This window comes from Wasmannia auropunctata, unplaced genomic scaffold (assembly GCF_000956235.1).
Source record: "Wasmannia auropunctata unplaced genomic scaffold, wasmannia.A_1.0 LD335400.1, whole genome shotgun sequence".
NCBI classification, from domain to species: domain Eukaryota; kingdom Metazoa; phylum Arthropoda; class Insecta; order Hymenoptera; family Formicidae; genus Wasmannia; species Wasmannia auropunctata.
In genome coordinates this window covers 718,804-737,514 of record NW_012027490.1, presented here as the reverse complement: position 1 = coordinate 737,514, position 18,711 = coordinate 718,804, and the positions used below count along the sequence as shown (strand labels likewise).

Sequence of the window (18,711 nt, the reverse complement as noted above, 5' to 3'; positions counted from 1 at the left end):
AAGATAAATCCGCTGTGAAGAAACAGTAAATTCCAAAGGCGATTTCAGCGAATCGATTCGATCGGGACTTGACGCGCGGCGATTGTTGGTTGCGAAAAGACCGCGATGAGAAATGACCCAACTCTTCTTCCGGAAGAGAGAAGAAGTGCGAAGCGGACGAAGACCTACGACGAAGCGGAATGGAGAGGGGTTGCCAACGCGGTTTCCTTCGAACGCGCCCGGCGCGTCACGTTGAAGACGCCGGGCACTCGTGCAGCCGCGCTCTTCGCCAGTTGATACTGTTCCACAGCATTTTACAATCAGCTGGTCACACAGTCGGTGGTCGCGAAGTACCGTGGTGAACTCGCCGATTCTAACACGCGACTGTTTCTACGTACTTGACACGCGAGTGAATTTACAATTTGGTTTGTCAAGCATTTTATTTCGTTGCGACAATTCCTTGCGTGTGCATTATTTATTTTTTCGTGTTCTCACCGCGACTAACTGAATAATTCCATCTTTTCCTACTGGAGATTATATCAGGAATACGTGAGTAATGTCAATCACAGTTCAGAAAGCATTTCATATTTTTCTTAGATTTAAACATTAGTCAGAAAATCGTATAATGCGTAATATTAACTTAGATAGCAAAGTTAAATTTTCATTATAGCACAGTAATATAATAATGTAAAGTACAATATACAAATTACTCTACAACTTTACCAATTATTCAAAATATCTGTGATGAACTTGTGCACAAATTATTTTACATCAAACAAAGATAATAAACTAATAATTTATCCTGACAATAATAATGAAAATCACGTGATAATCATTAAGACAACACTTGTTACTGTCAATTGTAATCTCGGTATCTATTTCATGTGTATAAATATAATAGTTCATAAGATGCAGAAACGTGTGTGTGTTGTGTATGCGAGGCATGTTTAGTTTTCGAATTAATAGCAATTAAAAAAAAAAAGGTTGGATTTTTGCAAACTACAAAATTAAAAAGTTTTGATATGTAATGCTCTCTCTCAATATTGTCACTAAAAAAATCAATTCCAAATTCAGCAGAAAGTCTATCATTAAAGTTAAAATCACGAGAGAATTGCGTAAAATATTCTGTATATAATTAATATTTACATATTATAAATACATATTCGTTTAAATTATGTGCTTGTTCCTTTTATAAATAGTGTTTCGTATAGAGTGTGAAGATTAAAGATTAAATATCACATTTTCATTCTCGACAATTCATAAACAATTAATACACGTATATAGCAACTGATTATCAAATTAACATTGACAATCAAATTATTCAATTAATTATCTCACCGCAGTGTACGTCATATATTTTCAATAATATTAATTATATCATGATTCACAAACTATGTATAATTACTGTTGAATTATACATGAAAACATTGTACTACTGTTCTCTACCTTATGTGTCACACAAGTTTTAATATAATAATTATAAACAATACTTCAATAAAAAAAATGGAAAAAATTTCTGTTGATACTAGAAAAAAATATGCATTTTTAAGTCCATTGTTATATGGATATTAAAAAATTTGCAACTTAAAATGTAAATATACTTTAATAACAAGCAAATCATCAACCGCGGTTTAAAGTTATATTACTTAAAGGAGAAATTATTGATTCAGATTCAGACTTATATCGAAAATTTCCTATCGTCATTATTCTCATCAGTAATGGCTACTAACAATGAATCATAAAGATTTATTTTAGCACCAATGAGACAACTAAGGTCTAAAATTATTTTATATTGTACATTTATTAAACATTTATTTCTGGCAAATTAAATTTCTATTTGTTTATTATTATGATGGTGGGTTATAAATTTGAAGAAATTACGTATCCTCTTAAGCGAAACGTATGCTGAATACTGCACCTTGAATTCGACACGCAAGGAAAGTCATGAACACTTTTTTTTGGAACAAAAAATCGCTCACGGCGAAGGGCATCGTAACGCTTGAAAACTTTCTCGGCATCGTATATAGTAACATCAATATATCCATGTGTAGTACGAAGATGGTAATAACCGATAAAAACCAGTTATGTGGACAGTGGTCTGAGTGGTCACGCGAGTTCCGTAAATCAAGAGAGAGGATTTTCCGTGTCACACCCAAGAGCAACATATGTTCATTCTGTTCATCTACTCGTCAGTCTACACTACCGTTCATTCGCATCTATTACGTGATTCTCTACAAGGTCATCTTCCAACCTATCTAGAATTCTTATATCGCTCTGCATTTCTTCTATTATTATACACACGTCTAGAATGCTCTATTCTAATCATGTTAAATTTTAATGACAATATTCCTCAATAAAGAGACCTTTGACTCGACCATGATGCGATCGAAATTTTCCTACTTTCACAAGTGTCACATACCCGCAAAATTACACGTATAATCAAGATTATAGGGAATATATATAGGTAGATAATTAAATGAACCGAGCGAAGCGCACTTTACCAAACACATCCGCACGTAGCGCCGGTAACACGGCTAATCAAATATCTGTTACATGCGAGTTATGTGAGCAACTTTCGAGGAAGCAATATCCTCGGCGTTACTACGTTTAAATCCATAATTATCACCGAGTTTGTGTATGCAGAATTTGTATACAATTATTGCTTTTCCGATCAAATAGACCAAGGTAATTTAATATTCAGAACAATTTTATTATGTCTCGTTATTTTACTCGTAAGTATAGTGATCGAGTCTTATGACTTTATGATCATGATAAAAAAATAAATTAATAGAAGCAATATAAGTGATAAAACATGTAATATCGGTTAAGTTCCAAATACTTTTGAAAAAAAATTGAATTAATTAAACTTTGAATTATATCATCATGTCTTGATGATATATTTTCTGTCATCTTTGTGTTCTCAATATAATAACTTATTCAAAAATTAAATATAATGACACATATAAGATATATTTTTTCGATGCTAAACGCGTCATAGGAAAGAGATCTGAAACGTGTTTATTGCAATCGCAAGGAAATGATTGCGTTAAAGGAAGCATGAAAAGGAATGCAATTTGACGACCATTTTAGGAGGAAATGATTTCGCCAGATTATCATGTGGAAAGTAACTATTTTCAGTTGTGTTTTCGATTCATTTTCTTCATCTTTGTCGTCGGACATTTTTCCTTTTTTTTATAAATTATTTTACATTCTTATCTTAATGTTGTTGTTTGCGTTCTTGTTTAACTGCATGTAAACTTCCATATAAGATTTTTCGTTACTTTCCCTACATGCATTATGAAAGGAGGAGCACAAACGCATCGTAAAAATAATAGTATTCAGTACGGTACAATGTAACAGCGGATACTGTTACATGACTTTTTTCTCGCGCACCGTTGCACTCGGGAAGTGCATTTCCATTTCCTCGACAAGATTGATTTCGCTGCCGAGATCTCACCAATTTTCGTAAAATAATTTCGTAACTGCGAGTTTAATGTTACACAAAATATCATAAGAAAATAGGAAAATTCAAGATAAATAAATATAGGTTTTTTTTTAATTAATTATAAAAAGTCTACAGATGTGTGGAAAACAACTGCTACTTTAATAATATTCTATATAAATCAAAATTTGCATTTATATAACTGAATCATTGAAACTTGTTTGTAAATCTTCATGATTATGATATCGATAACTCAAAGAAATTTGATTTTTAGAAAATATTAATACACATTTTAATAAACGATAAGAGAAAAATGTAAAGCACGAGAAAAGAAACTAAAGTCAATAATCTATGACATGGCCGTTCGGCTCTGAATATTCTTGATGATTGCCTCCTCCGCGGATATCGTTTAACTTTCTTCTAAAACTAATTACTCCCTCTCCTTGCCCTCTTTGCAGTTTTCCCCGACATGGAAATATTCTTCTTTGTCCGTCTTGACTTGACATCTAGTCGTTTCAAGTCTATTGTATATCACATTTTAGTATATACGTTCCATAATTCAAATGGTTCCATTTTCGAGACGACAATATCAACTGGGATTTATGATCGCGAAAAACCGTAGAAGTTGAGTCTTACGTACAAATGTATCGCAACGTCTTGTAAAAGTTATTTTTATAAAACAAGGAATATCATGTACCAGATCCCAACAAAACCATAAACTCTGAAATTCCTAAATTGAGACTTTTTCCCCCAAGTATATTTCACACGTTAAATGTAAAACATGTATTTCACTTGCAATTATAAAAAGTTTCTCACGTCACGAATGGCAAAACGGAATAGAACACACATCTTGCTTCCTCTCACATAAGCAAGGCGCAAAGATAGCTGCTGACAAATAACATCATAAGATGACAATGCTATAAATATGTTTTTCTATTTTTTTTTCATTCTCCGTGTAATAGTATCGTTCAGCAAAGTACTTAAATGTCGATTATACTTTCCTGTATCTTGATGTTACACGTACTTATCTTTCCTTCGAGCATTTCTATAGGTAGGCAGCATAGCTTTGTGTCGCAAATACTGCTACTTCATTTACATACAAAGAGGCTGGATTACACGTACCGTGTTTTGGCTTATAGAAAAGGCGGCAATTACTTCCACGGTTCGCTATATACCGTGTTACACAACTCTTTCGTGGCGCAAAACATTCCGTCGCGAGTCGCGCAAACTCCTCTGCTCACAATTTGATTTTCTTAAACCACAGAGGTTTTAACGATAACGAACGCATAGTTAATAGAGCGACGCTTCGTGGTTCGTTTGAAAATTTCGATCGTTAAAAGAAATTGCTCATCTATCTTGCCATTCACTTCCTTTAAAAAATTTTCCCGGCAATGGCTCGTTGAATAAGTACTATAAGATATTCTAGGCGATCTAATTTCTATAGAAGTAAATAAAAGTTTCAATTCTTTAGTTTCAAATAAAATATAATATCAAAAAATTAATCCAATATATTTTTTATATGTAATTAAAGCAGAGAAACATTCCGATAGATAAAATTTAAAATTATTAAAAAAAATTAAGTACTGCAAGAAGAGTAAATATTAGAAGCAGATCAAACAAGGTTTCTCCTTGCTAGAATCTGCCTGCAGCAATTTACGATCGAATGATCGAATTTCTCGTCTCACAACAATAATTCATTGTTCAAACTCATCATCGTATCGAAAAATGAAAGTTGTTCTCGGAAATTATCACACAATTACACCGCCCGTTTACCTTTTACTTATTGTAATATATAATAAAACTGAAATATAGTTTAATTTTATTAAATATTGATTTTTATGCATAGCGCAAATGAATTCCATGAATTGACCAAAATTCTGACATTGTCTTCAAAATAAACCAATTCGAAACGTGCGAATGTCAACAGCATTTGTCGCGAGTTGCACTGTCCTATGTTGTGTGATCGCAATTTGCATAATTTCGTCTCATTTTATTCAACGCGATTAACATACGATAGTGAGTATGATTTCGGTAACATTGCGCGCAGTTCCGTATGTGACGTTACGCAGGAGCGTCGGTCGACGCAGCATAGTCATTGATGGCACGCACTGTACCGTTACGTCGTCACGCTGAAAAGATTAAACCAGCGGAACCGCGGCTGGCAACGTATGTACAATCGGGAAAAGCCCCGTCCTTTTGCGTACCGAACAGTTTGACATACGACCGCGCTAAAAGCAAACCGGAGAAATTACGGCGTGAGTAAAAATTTGCCTTTCTCATTCTCTTCCTTTTTCTCTCATGTTTTTCTCTTCGTCTTTCTCCGAACGACACGCTATCAGTCGAACGATTTATTGGTGAAATATTAATGCGAATCACGAAAGCGGAACTACGAATACTTAACTTTTGAAGTAAACCCGACATTTTATGACTTTATGTCCCTTATCGAAACTATTAATTCATTGAATTGATTCGCGTGATATGTTATCGTAACACCTGCAAGATTAAGATAACATGAAATTCTTACCTAAGTTGTATTCAACAACCGAATCGTCTTCTTCAAATTCTTCAGCGAACACATCATAATGGATCGGTATTTTTTTGCCGGTGCAACAATCTGAAATACATAATAGATAATTTGTAGATTAAAAAGTCGGAACAAAAATTAATGGCTACATAAAAGTCGCAAGATGAAAATGGGAAGTCGTTCGCGCGACACTCTTTACTTTCTAGAGTAATTATTTCATCATGGACAAACGCAAGCAAGCATTGTTTTCATAGAGCCTCCCAGAAATACAATAATTACCACTAATGGTTGCTGAAACGCGGTAATAAAAAATTTTACTACCACTTTTCCATTCAGATCTCATTCCGTATCAAATTAATGCAGTGTAAAAAAATCTTTCAGCTTAAGAATAATTTTGCAACATATTTCCGCGGAAATTTTATCATTAAAAAAAAAGTTTATAAAGTTTAAACTTAAAATGTGAGTTATAATAACATATGTGTTTATATATATTATTATAATCCACATTTCTTCTCTCTCTCTCTCTCTCTCTCTCTCGCACAAGTATTGTCCAAGGCAACAGGACATTACTTTGCAGCTGAACCCTTAAGCCAATTTCACATCGGGTTTCTTCGCTCTAATACTCTCGGCGAGCACGTGATTGAGGGTATACGATTAGTTATTGTTCAACAATTGATACCTTTGCCAAAGGTATCGAACCGTGAGATTGAAACGTGCATTTTCGTGGTGAAATGTCTCGCGGATGATTTTTAGCGATGAGCACCTTTCAACAATCAACGCTGAATGACAATGCTTTCATAGAAATTGCAGTAAAATGTCTGCAACAGAGAGCATCGATCTGTGAAATGGATAAAGAAATATCGTAAAGAACGCACACGAAAACGAGCATGACTGATTATCATAAATTACAAACGTAGCTAGTACGACTAAATAAATTTTATCTTTTGATTGTTATTTATATCGATGGCCATTTCTGTATTTTTCAAAAAGCTTCCGCCAAACAAAACTTATAGAAATGAAGAAATTACTTAGTGCACAGGATAAATAAGCAACAAATTATTTATCCTGAAATTTTAGAGATTACTAAATTAATAAAATAGACAATACATTATTTATTTAATTTTCTTTAACAGAACTAGATATTTTCTTAAAACGTTTTGTTAAAAATGATTTAGTTCATGGAACAATAATTATTGGTTCTTTGATCGCTGAGATAACTGCTAAGTTTCACTACTTTCGCTTCAAATATTAATATCTACAATATTATATGTTATTTTATGATTTATAAACCACAACCCTATCGAATTGTGGTTTATAAGACTTTCAATATTAGAAAAGAAAATGCTGTTAACTAACAAGAGCGCTATTACCACGTATCGAAGAAACTCACGATTAATAAAATTTAACAAATTGAAACTTCCTCATCCTAATCAGTGATGCAGAAAATAACCTTGTTATTAATTCGATGTAGAAATCGTTTAATATATCATGTATCCTAATTCGATAAACGTGTGTTTGTAGTTACATGCATTATTTTTAGTATACAAGAGATTTGGTGAAGTTTTTACGTCAAATTTTGCGTGTAAAAACCGTTGTTACGGTATAGATATTTACTAGTCTAATCTCATAAAGTTCTAGTGTAATTGTTATAATTATGCTCGCAGACTCTCGTACATGCAAACAATTAATAAGAATACTTTTGACATGATTCTCATCATTTTACTCACGCAGTGAATAATTATATACCTACATATCCAGCATGCATAATTTTGCACGATAAAACCTTTAATAAAAGAACCTTTAATAAGAGAGTGTAAGTTTCATTATTAGTAGGTATATAATACTTAATTATTATTCAAATTCACTTTAAACATGTAATTTTATATATCCTAATTTTCCATTATTCGAAATAATTTCCAGATATTATTCAATTAGTTCAATTCATAATCATTAATCATCTATTTGCAATCATTGGCAATTGTAATTATCATTACCGATTAGAATTTCAATAGAAACATGGCTTAATATTCGATGTTTTATATTTAATTAAGACACACATTCTTGTCAGTCACGCTACGAATTCAATTTGCATGCCCAGTGAAATTAAACGCATCGAAAATTAATAAGGCCGGCTGCGAAGCACTCCGAGAGAAATCCTTTCGCCGATATGCACGAACAAACATCGAGTAAAATCGGTTACAGTAATCGAGAGAGTAATCCGAATAGCTTCAATTTATTGAAATTCATAAATTATCAAACAATTTTTCTCGCTGAAGAAGAGAATGAAAAATTAAGAGAAAGGAAAAAGTTTATGACAGTTTCAATATATTTTAATTTAATATTTACTGTTTATATCACACATTCAATATGTTGCAACGAAATGTTACTTGAAACCACTGCTAAGCTTATTGTTCCTTACATGGCTTCGCTCAATTGGATAGGACTTCCAATATAAAGTCAATATTGCTCGAAATACACGTCCTCGTTATGAGAAAAATGGAACTTATTGATAGCAGAGTGAATTATTAGAAAAAAATCTATACAATAAAAATACAACAACTGAGCCTCCATAATGTTTGTTTCAATGTTGTGATGCTAAATGAAATAATTTTTGTCATGCATTATGTCAAAAATATCAAGATAGTATTTCCTTTTTAATTGACAAAATATATCAATCTTATTAAGAAATTTTGATGCATATTTTATATGTACATAATTAAATGTATACAAGGAATAAAACTTGCACATAAAATAGAATTCAATGTTTTTAATACCGTAGCTTTCTCTGTGCATTCACACGAATTGATCTTCGTATTGTGTACTGCACGAATGCACCATTTAATGATTCTCACGATCAGTCTTTCGATGTACAGTCACGAAAGAAATTTTAAATTAAATGGGGCGCATCAATCTTGGCAAACCTGTAGCTGACGATGAGACGAAGCAAAAGTGCGCTTGTCTAACCGATACAAGTCTAATACTCGAACTAATACTATTAAGGAGTTAATAGATATCCAGTTGAAAAACGCTCCCAGTAGTGTGTCGCTGTCAAGAGCGTTAACAACGTTCATTGATGCTTCTCCCGTCTAATAAAACATCAAGATTTTTGAGATTTCAAACTTTCGACGGATCAGGAAAGCATATAAAAGAATAATTGGTCAATAAAATTACTTCGGTAAAAGCTATTCAATTATCAGCTGTATTATTATATTAGTGATTGAAAACTTTCTCTAGTGCGCTTTAACGTCTTTTGCAAAAAGTGTTTCATGTTTAATAAAAAAAGATAGATAGACATGTCATCGCGTAAGTAACTCTTATTGTTAAAAGTAACGAGCTATTCAAAATGTTCCCCGGCAGCCCTATTTAATTGGAATGTCAAACTTCAATGTTACAATTTTCAACATTCGAAATCGATGAAAGCAAAAGAAAACAATTTAAATAAATTTTGTTGGACCTATTATTCTATTTGTGATAGTCTTCACTGGCGTAATCTTAATTGACAAGATTGTAATAGCGGAGCGTTCATCGATTATGTGTAGAAATGACTGGAGGCGGAACTAACATGGCATACCACGGTCTCAGTCAACATGTCAATTTTGATGTGATACCCGATCCAGGCGAGCGTTTTCGATTGGAAGAATTGATTGGCGAAGGTACATATGGCGAAGTGTATGCTGCTTACGATAAAGAAACCGGCAACAAGGTAGCTATCAAAATACTGGAGAATGTCGCTGACAACATCGAGGAGATTGAAGAAGAATACTTGGTGCTGAGAGATTTAAGTCAACACCCGAATATTCCTCTCTTTCATGGTTTATTTCTAAGGCGAGCGAAGCCTGGCCAAGAAGAAGATCAATTATGGTTCGTGATGGAGGTATCGTCATTAAATTTCATGAAACAAATTCACGAAAAAGGAAATTTTCCAATGAAAAAGTTAAAGAAGTAAAATTATGAAAATTACATGTATAATTAATTGTAACAAGTTGAACGATAATTTTGTAAAAGCTGTTATTTATTCTATTGAATTCTATAAATATCTTCTGTTAAAGAGAAAGCAAGTGAGAAAATCAATTAAGAAAATATCATACTTTCTAATAATTCGAAATTTTTATACAATTTTGCTTTTCTGCAAACGTATATTAATTTGTCGGCCTTCCAAGGAATAAACGGAATCGGGGTATGTAAAAAGTTAATTGCTCCGGTTCCAGTTGTGCACTGGAGGCTCCGTGACCGATCTCGTGCAGGGTCTTAAAAAACGTGGCAGTCACCTAACGGATGACCAAATAGCTTATATCTTGAAGGAGACCGTCGAAGCTCTGATCTTTCTGCACAGTAATCACTGTATGCATCGCGACGTGAAAGGACATAATATCCTCCTCACGGAAGAAGCGCGCGTCAAATTGGTCGATTTCGGCGTATCCTCGCATCTGGCCGCGACTCTCGCCAGGAAAAACACATCTGTCGGAACACCATATTGGATGGCACCGGAGGTGAGTTTAAGAAATTTCGTTGCTTTTAGGAACAAATAAAAACAACGAAATAATGTGGCAAATCTATTTGTGTCTTGAGTCAATTGAGAAATCTAGCAAATGCAAATATATATATATATATATATATATATATATATATAATTTGTAAACATTTAGTCAATTGGTAATTCTAAAATACAAAAGCTATACTTCAATCGTATTACAAAACAGGTTATAGCTTGCGAGCAGCAATTGGACTCCTCATACGATTCGCGCTGCGACGTATGGTCGATCGGCATTACCGCTATCGAGTTAGCCGAGGGCGATCCTCCCCTATCGGAATTGCATCCCATGCGAGCTCTCTTTCAAATTCCGAGAAATCCTCCTCCTTCCTTAAAGAATCCGGATATATATTCGTCGGAACTGACGGATTTCATAGCCGAATGCTTGGTAAAAGATTTGGAGCATCGACCGTTCGCTGGTGAATTGAGAGAGCATCCATTATTGACGAAGGTGGAACCAATCGTAGAGAAAATCAGAGAGCGACTGAGAGAAGAGATTCGTAGACAGAGAGCAGAAGGTCGCGTTCACCGGCAGCCGGAAGTGACTACGAAACATGGCAAATTGAAGACGGACCGCAAGACGAGACCAGAAAAGATGTACATGGACGATCTGGCGGCACTCGACATGCTGTCGGAAGAGGCTATTGTCGATCAATTGCAGCACCGATATGAACAAGCACAGATATACACGTACATCGGGGATATATTGGTTGCCGTTAATCCTTTCACTAATCTAGGTTTATATACCGGTATCGTAAGTATTTTATTTATATTAGATAAATTGTGTATTAGGATGGTTTATATTAACAAGCCACGTCACACATGACTTATTTCTAAATTAATTAATAAACAAAACGATTAATGCAATGAACAGATAATAAAGTATATATGCCATTATAATTATTATAATAATTCATTTTTTTAGGAACAAAAACGGTACAAGGGACAAGCGAGATCGGATAATCCTCCGCATATATTTGCGGTCGCCGATGCCGCGTATCAAGCTCTACTTCATCAACGTCAAAACCAAGCGATAGTAATCAGCGGCGAATCAGGTGCCGGAAAGACGGAAAGTGCAAATTTATTACTGAAACAACTCGTCTATCTCAGCAAGGCACCGAATCGCAACCTTGAGGAGAGAATACTTCAAATAAATCCTATAATGGAAGCTTTTGGAAACGCCACGACCGGTATCAACGCGAACTCTTCTAGATTCGGAAAGTACCTGGATCTAACGATGACAAAAGGCGGAAAGGTGACCGGTGCGCGAATTTCAGTATATCTGTTGGAACAGTCACGAGTGATTGCTCAAGCCGAGTACGTTCTTAAAAATTATACATGTATAATATAATTTATACATATATATATATAATGTGCAATTATGTAATGTACAGCTCGCGCGCGCACACATATATGTAATTTAATTAACAAACTAAAGACAATAAAAATCTTATTACTTTTCAGGAGTGAGCGAAACTTTCACATTTTTTATTATATGTACGATGGCCTGGAAGCAGACAACCGCCTCTCGGAATATTATCTCGACCCTACGCTTCGGAGATATCATCGATATCTCACACATTACAATCACACATCGCAAACGCACATTGACAAGTTTCAGCAGCTCAAAATGGGTTTCAAGGTACTCGGATTTCAGGATAGCGAGGTAGACACGGTGTATCGGGTTTTAGCCGCTATCCTTCATCTAGGTGACATTGAATTCGCTGAAATGGTAACACAAGACAACACCGACAATAAAAGTAAAGTCATCGACACTGTTCCATTACATAGAGGTAAAATTTGCCTCGGCTTCTTTATATTTGTTGTAGTAGTAGTTTAATCTGATAGATATTATTAGAATCAATTATAATTATAATTAATCAAAAAATACCTGTGTTTACGCATTAAATAAATCTCTATAAAAATATCAGTCAATTACGTGCCATTATAGAAACACACTTGGTTTTCAGTTTCGAAACTACTCGGCGTCGAACAGAACGATCTCCTAGAGGCCCTGACATCAAACTCGGTGATGACCAGAGGCGAGACAATTACGCGGAACAATACGGTAGCCGAGGCTCGTGCGGCTCGCGATGCAATGGCCAAGGCTCTCTATGGCCGGCTCTTCGATTGGATGGTCAACCAGATCAATTGTTTGCTGTGCTTCAGCCGCTCGCTGAATTACGAGCCACTGGCGATCGGGCTGCTCGACATCTTCGGCTTCGAAAACTTTCCGAGAAATTCATTCGAACAACTCTGCATCAACATAGCTAACGAGCAGATACAGTATTACTTCAACCAGCACATCTTCACTTGGGAGCAACAGGAATACATGGCCGAGGGAATACCCGTGGATCTCGTCGAATTTTCCGACAACAGGCCGGTTCTCGACATGTTACTAAGCAAGCCCATGGGACTCTTGGCGCTTCTCGACGAGGAGAGTCGATTTCCCAGAGCAACCAATCGATCTCTGATCGGTGAGTATTCTATATTCAGCGTTATTCTATAAACGTATTCCATAAACTATTGCGCTACTTTCTTTCAGCATGCATATATTATTTCATCACGAAACATCTTAGAATTCTTTTTTTTTTAATAATATTTAATTAATTGTAATAAATGAAATTTTAACAAACTATTTAATAAACTTTTTCACTTGATAATGATTTAACTAATTATACAATTTTTCACTTAAACTCACAGCGGTTTAACGTTTAGCGGATAAACATTCGTGCCATTTATATACTAATAAATCACTTTGCAATTTCTCTGGCAGAGAAATTCCACAACAATATTAAATCAAAGTACTACGTACGCCCTAAATCGGACGCGGTCTGTTTCGCGATACATCATTTCGCTGGTCGTGTGGTCTATCAAGCCGAAGGATTCCTCGAGAAGAACAGAAACTTCTTACCACCCGAAGTCATTCAACTGATACGACAATCACAATATGACATGGTTCGTTTCTTGTTCCAATGCCCGATCACGAAAACCGGTAACTTATACTCGGCACTACAGGAGAATGACTCGAGAAAATCGCAATCCAACCAAAACACAAAGGTGTGTGTGCATGTGCGTATTAAATTTAACCTTTGTATATACAGGGTGTCCCGAAATTTGCGAATCAAAATATCATAGCAAGTTATTTGTAAATTTTTATTTTAAGCAATAGTTTTTTAGATATATAAGGGTTTAAATTTAGCCAATTATAAATTAGTACTTGCGTGAAGTACGCGACCACTAACATTATCGACGTGCTCACGAACATGTTTCCGTTTAATCGTAGTCTATAATTGGCTAAATTAAAACTCTTATATCTCAAAAACTACTGCTTAAATTAAAAATTTACAAATAACTTTTTTACTTAATTTTTCGAAGACTTTCTTGCTATGATATTTTGATTCGCGAATTTCGGGACAGCCTGTGTTTTCATTATTGTAGTTAGGTATGGATGGTGGAGTAGATATTAACGGTGTATTAATGTTTCGTAGGAACGTTATTCTAGTCGAGGTTTAGCATCACAATCGAGAGTTCAGCAGACGGTAGCGACATACTTCCGGTATTCTCTAATGGATCTATTACAAAAAATGGTGTCCGGTTCACCTCAGTTCGTTCGATGTATAAAACCAAACGATTCGAAAAGTTCACGTTTCTTCGACAAAGACAAAGTTGTAAAGCAATTGAGGTATACCGGTGTCCTTGAAACGATACGTATAAGGCAAAATGGATTTTCTCACAGGATACCTTTCAACGAATTTCTTAAAAGGTATTTTTGATATACTATACTTACAGACAAAATAGAGAGAAAAATGCAATCTTCATTTTTAACTTTTATGAATTGTATGAATTTATAAATTACACAGATATTGCTTCCTTGCTTTTGGCTACGATGAACGCGTAATTGCCAATCGAGATAATTGTCGGCTTTTTTTATTACGATTAAAAATGGATGGATGGGCGTTAGGTAAAACAAAAGTTTTTCTAAAGTACTACCACGTCGAATTCCTCTCAAAGCTGTACGAAGAACAGCTGAGGAAGATAATTATAGTCCAAGCGTGTGTTCGACGATGGCTCGCGAAATTGAGATTTAAGAAGCAAAAATGGCAATTTGCAGTATCAGTGGTCACGTTACAGCGTCATATTCGAGGATGGTTATCCCGAAAACACACGGAAGAAATGTTGGCTGAAAAACGTGCGAAAGAAGAAAATGAAACGCTCGATTTTATGCTGAGTAAGTTCTAATCCGATGCAATATTGACAATACATTTTTTAAGTACATAATTAGGATCCATTATTATGTATCCTTGTTTATTTTCATATTTTTGTAGATGAAGTAAAACGTAAAGCGCAAGAAAATACAGATATAAATAATCGTGACAAACGACAAATACGTAAAAATCTAGAAAGGAACAACGCCGCGACTGTCATACAAAGCCGTATGTATAAAAATTATAATCTGCCATCTACAATTATACAATAAATCGAAAATACATAACAAAAAATATAATTGAATTTTTATAGACTTTCGAGGTTACACTATTCGTAAACGGTTTGGATACGATCTAGAAGAGCGTTTTAAAAGGATTTTGAACAATTATGACAACATATATGATGGTCACAAGGCGTTGTTGCGCGAAGGACTAAAGCACGAAGATGCAGCTCTTATCGTTCAAAGATGGTACAAAAAAGAAGAGAAACTAGTCAGAACAAAATCAGCCGCGAAAGATGCCGTACATCCTAAACTACGACAAGCAGATCTAATTCAATTTTCTCAAAATGTAATTAAAAATTTAGTTCCGAAATTAATACAAAAAATCTTTCATTTCTTTTTACTTAAGTTCAATTCTAACTTTTTATTTAATATTAAGAAACCATATTAATTTGATTATGTTATTAATTGTTATTTGCGATCTTTCTATGGATAGGTACATATGAAGAACCAAGAGGTACACAAAAACCTTCGTCGCAACAAACCTGGTATCAGATTGAGCGATATCGAAGAACCGCCGCTTGATTACGTTCGTCCTGAAGGATTTAATATGGTGCAGTCAATATTGCAGTATCGCAGCGGAATGCAGCCGCATGAGGAAGATAGTGTCAAATACTATCGGAATCTGAAGGAAGAGATGAGCAGGTAGATATATACATATATACATAAATCGAGGTGTGTTGTGCTTTGACTTGGTGCCGCGAACGAATCAGAAATTTAAATGTTCAATTTTCGAATGCTTTTGACACTCGCATCGCAAGTGGTTCAGAATTCGAAGACGACGAAGTTGGCTGGGACTCGCCGTTGATACGGCTAGAGAATGACCTTCACTCATCGTCGAGGTACACCGTAGACTTGGTCAACTGTATATTTGTACTAATTTATTCTGGTTACGCTATGTATATGTATATTTCCTAGCTGTTATTTACACGTATTGTAGAAAGCAAGAGAATGCCAAAACACATGCCTGAATTTTTAAATTATAGAAAGAACTTTATTAAACGCTTTTTTTAAAGCTCCAGCAAAGATTAACTCAATAGAGTTAATCTTTTTCAAATTGAATAAAAATTTTAATTTCTATAACCTTTTTCTTCCATTCTAGCATTTTTTTGCTTATACTCATGTTTAATCTCATAGTCAGATGCAGTGGTTCGTTGATGTGCTATGTTAAATTTAATCTATATATATTGACGTAAAACGAGATTATTCTCATATAGAAGTCGGAGGGGTCATATTCTGGAGGTGAGTGCCGAGAGGAGGGATCGTACAGTTCAGAGCGATTTCGTAGTGGCACCAGAGCAGCATCTGTCAAACATTTGGCACAAAGCCCTGAGACATTCATCCGATCTACGCGAAAACGAGAACTCCAAGAAAAGTGTCAGGTAAGAATTGCACCAAACGTATGTTTGCTATAAATTTCTTTTACTATAATTTGTACATTTCGTACTAATTTATAATCCTAATATTACTAATTATAAAATTAATTTAGATTATATTTTAATAAATATATCTAATAACGCACTAATCTGGCATTTTTATCTCCTTATGTACATTGCCAGAGGCATTATGGTAAATTTTCAGGTAAAGATATAAATTTATTCTACCGCTACTCTTTTATATGCATGTGTATGTACATATACATATATATAAAAATCTTGATGGTTTTGTAATTCGTGAATAATTTAATCTTAATTCATGTCTAATCTGTCTTAGATATGTTTTTTTTTAACTTTTTCTCAAAAGCGAATTTTTAAAAAATTAATTTTTTTCAGTACAAGGGATAATGACCTGCGTAACAAGAACTTGCAATCACACACGAGCGGACAACGTGCAACCGGTTCTCCGCATATCCACGATTCACCTGGTCTACGACTCACGATCGACGATCGACATAACGCCGTAAACGAACGGCAGAATGTCTTTAATTTCGTTAATGATCATCATAACTCCATTAACGAGTATCACACATCGATCAACGACATATCGATCAACAATCATCAAACTCCTTGTAAAATAAATAATGGCATGGCAAAAAACCAAAAAAAAATTTTGAATACTGAACAATCTGAATTAAATAACGGCTTGGTAAATATTAAATTAGAAAAGACGTCAGATCAATCAAATCATAAGCAAAACGGCTATTCGATGAAAAATCATCAGAATAACGTCGATCATAAAAATGGTATCAACCGATTAGCGAATGGAAAAGCGACGAATCAGGAAGAGCTCCAAAACGATACGTTTATCGCGACTAATCTCAGGCAACTTCTAAGGCCGACAGTGATTGAAAAGCGACAGGAAAGTGTCGAATATGATACGGAAGATATTAACGGTCCTTACAATTTTAGACAATTGCTAAGACCAACCGAGTATCTGCCGACGGAATCTTTAAGAAAAAGGAAAGGAGGAATCGTTTCTAACGGAGTGCCACTGCCGAAGGACAAGGTTCCAGAGAAACACGTTAAGAGAAGAGCGCCGTTGGCGCCGACCCACAATAAATTAGCAAACGTAAAAAAGTAATGTTGTTTTGTATTATTCAACGGAAATATCCGTTTTTAAAATTTAATTTCACGAAGGATAATTTCCTTTTTACGACTAATACCAAAATACCTGATACCAAAAGCCGCAGTTAATTGTTGTAAAATACAAAAATTTCTTAAGTTCTAAAAGTTCTAAAGACACGTGTATGTCTTTTCTGTTGATATGTATACATATTGTATAAGTAAATTAAAATTCTATTATTATTGCCATTTATACAAAAAAAATCTATTATAAAACTTAAATACTATTACAGGATAATCGTAGAAGATTCAATATACATTTTACATAGAATATAAAGCGGATAATTATATGTTAAGGACGTATCATATTAAATTGAACAATAGAAATAGTATAGGTATATAAGATTCAATAAATACTATATATATCTATCGCAGTATGCGTATTATATGTAAAATGTAAATACTTGCCAACAAAAGTACTAGTATTTTACATGCAGCGAATATATGCAATGTGCAGTTCATATGAAATATTCTATTGAAGTTCTACCCTTTTAAATGCAACTCCGCATTTATTATATATTCTTTCTTCTTGCAAAAGTACAAGTGTCGTATATTGCAAGAAGCTTGCGCAATCTCAAAATCTGACAAGTTTTCTTTATGGCTATGGCTAATCACGATAAGTATTTACAACATTCGTATAAAAATAAAAATAATATATTTCGCGATAATTTATCTTGAAATCTTGAATTGACAAAGATTAAACACTCTAAATATAAAATTTTATGTTAAATTAACTCATATATGTTGCAAAATGTAATGACACAAGAGCAATGTTCGACGAATCATGTTACGTTCGAGTACATTGCTTTGTAGCATAATTTATTACCCTCGTTATAAAAATATGTATGAATTAACACACGTCTAGTCATATCTAGCTTTATTTAAGTTATAAGTGTTTATTATTTCTTTAATGTAGATCTCTAATGTGAATAAATCAAGTTCATTACACATTTCTCTCATATATGATTAATTAATAATTAATTTATACATACATTCAAAATAAATAATTGCAGTTGTTATTTAGCAATAAATTTCCAACTTATTTATCTAGAGAAAGAAGAAAGAAGCCTACTCTATAATCATATCCTGGAGATTGAATTTATCTTCTGCAATACAATGGATATGTCTCATTTTTTTAATTTTGCTCCATTCGATCTGCGGTTTTCATTTTTTCCCTTTTCTTTT

The 18,711-nt window shown here is 34.1% G+C and overlaps 1 protein-coding gene across 5 annotated transcripts; it reads left to right on the top strand.

Annotated features, from left to right (window-relative positions):
* Positions 1 to 239: 239 nt before the first annotated feature.
* On the top strand, positions 240 to 18,476 carry LOC105457086 (myosin-IIIb-like). Of its 5 annotated transcripts, XM_011701534.1 has the most exons (17): positions 240 to 528; positions 2,031 to 2,217; positions 9,485 to 9,819; positions 10,154 to 10,435; positions 10,646 to 11,230; positions 11,402 to 11,793; positions 11,941 to 12,269; positions 12,447 to 12,953; positions 13,253 to 13,536; positions 13,968 to 14,242; positions 14,340 to 14,707; positions 14,805 to 14,912; positions 14,998 to 15,254; positions 15,402 to 15,610; positions 15,727 to 15,807; positions 16,183 to 16,347; positions 16,738 to 18,476. In XM_011701534.1, exons 2-17 carry the CDS (start codon positions 2,145 to 2,147, stop codon positions 17,483 to 17,485), a joined length of 4,998 nt encoding a protein of 1,665 aa, XP_011699836.1. In that variant the 5' UTR covers positions 240 to 528; positions 2,031 to 2,144; the 3' UTR covers positions 17,486 to 18,476. The 5 variants fall into 5 exon arrangements, with proteins under 5 accessions (XP_011699836.1, XP_011699839.1, XP_011699837.1 ...); XM_011701537.1 differs by lacking the exon at positions 2,031 to 2,217 and having other exon boundaries at positions 13,253 to 13,548; XM_011701535.1 differs by lacking the exons at positions 240 to 528; positions 2,031 to 2,217 and adding an exon at positions 8,688 to 9,079 and having other exon boundaries at positions 13,253 to 13,548.
* Positions 18,477 to 18,711: the final 235 nt, after the last annotated feature.

Excerpts from the sequence above, each read along its gene's own strand:
- LOC105457086 (XM_011701534.1), top strand. The coding sequence starts at position 2,145 with ATGTTCATTCTGTTCATCTACTCGTCAGTCTACACTACCGTTCATTCG. Across the intron at positions 9,820-10,153 it reads AATTATGGTTCGTGATGGAG|TTGTGCACTGGAGGCTCCGT; the intron begins GTATCGTCATTA and ends CTCCGGTTCCAG. Across the intron at positions 15,808-16,182 it reads GACCTTCACTCATCGTCGAG|AAGTCGGAGGGGTCATATTC; the intron begins GTACACCGTAGA and ends ATTCTCATATAG.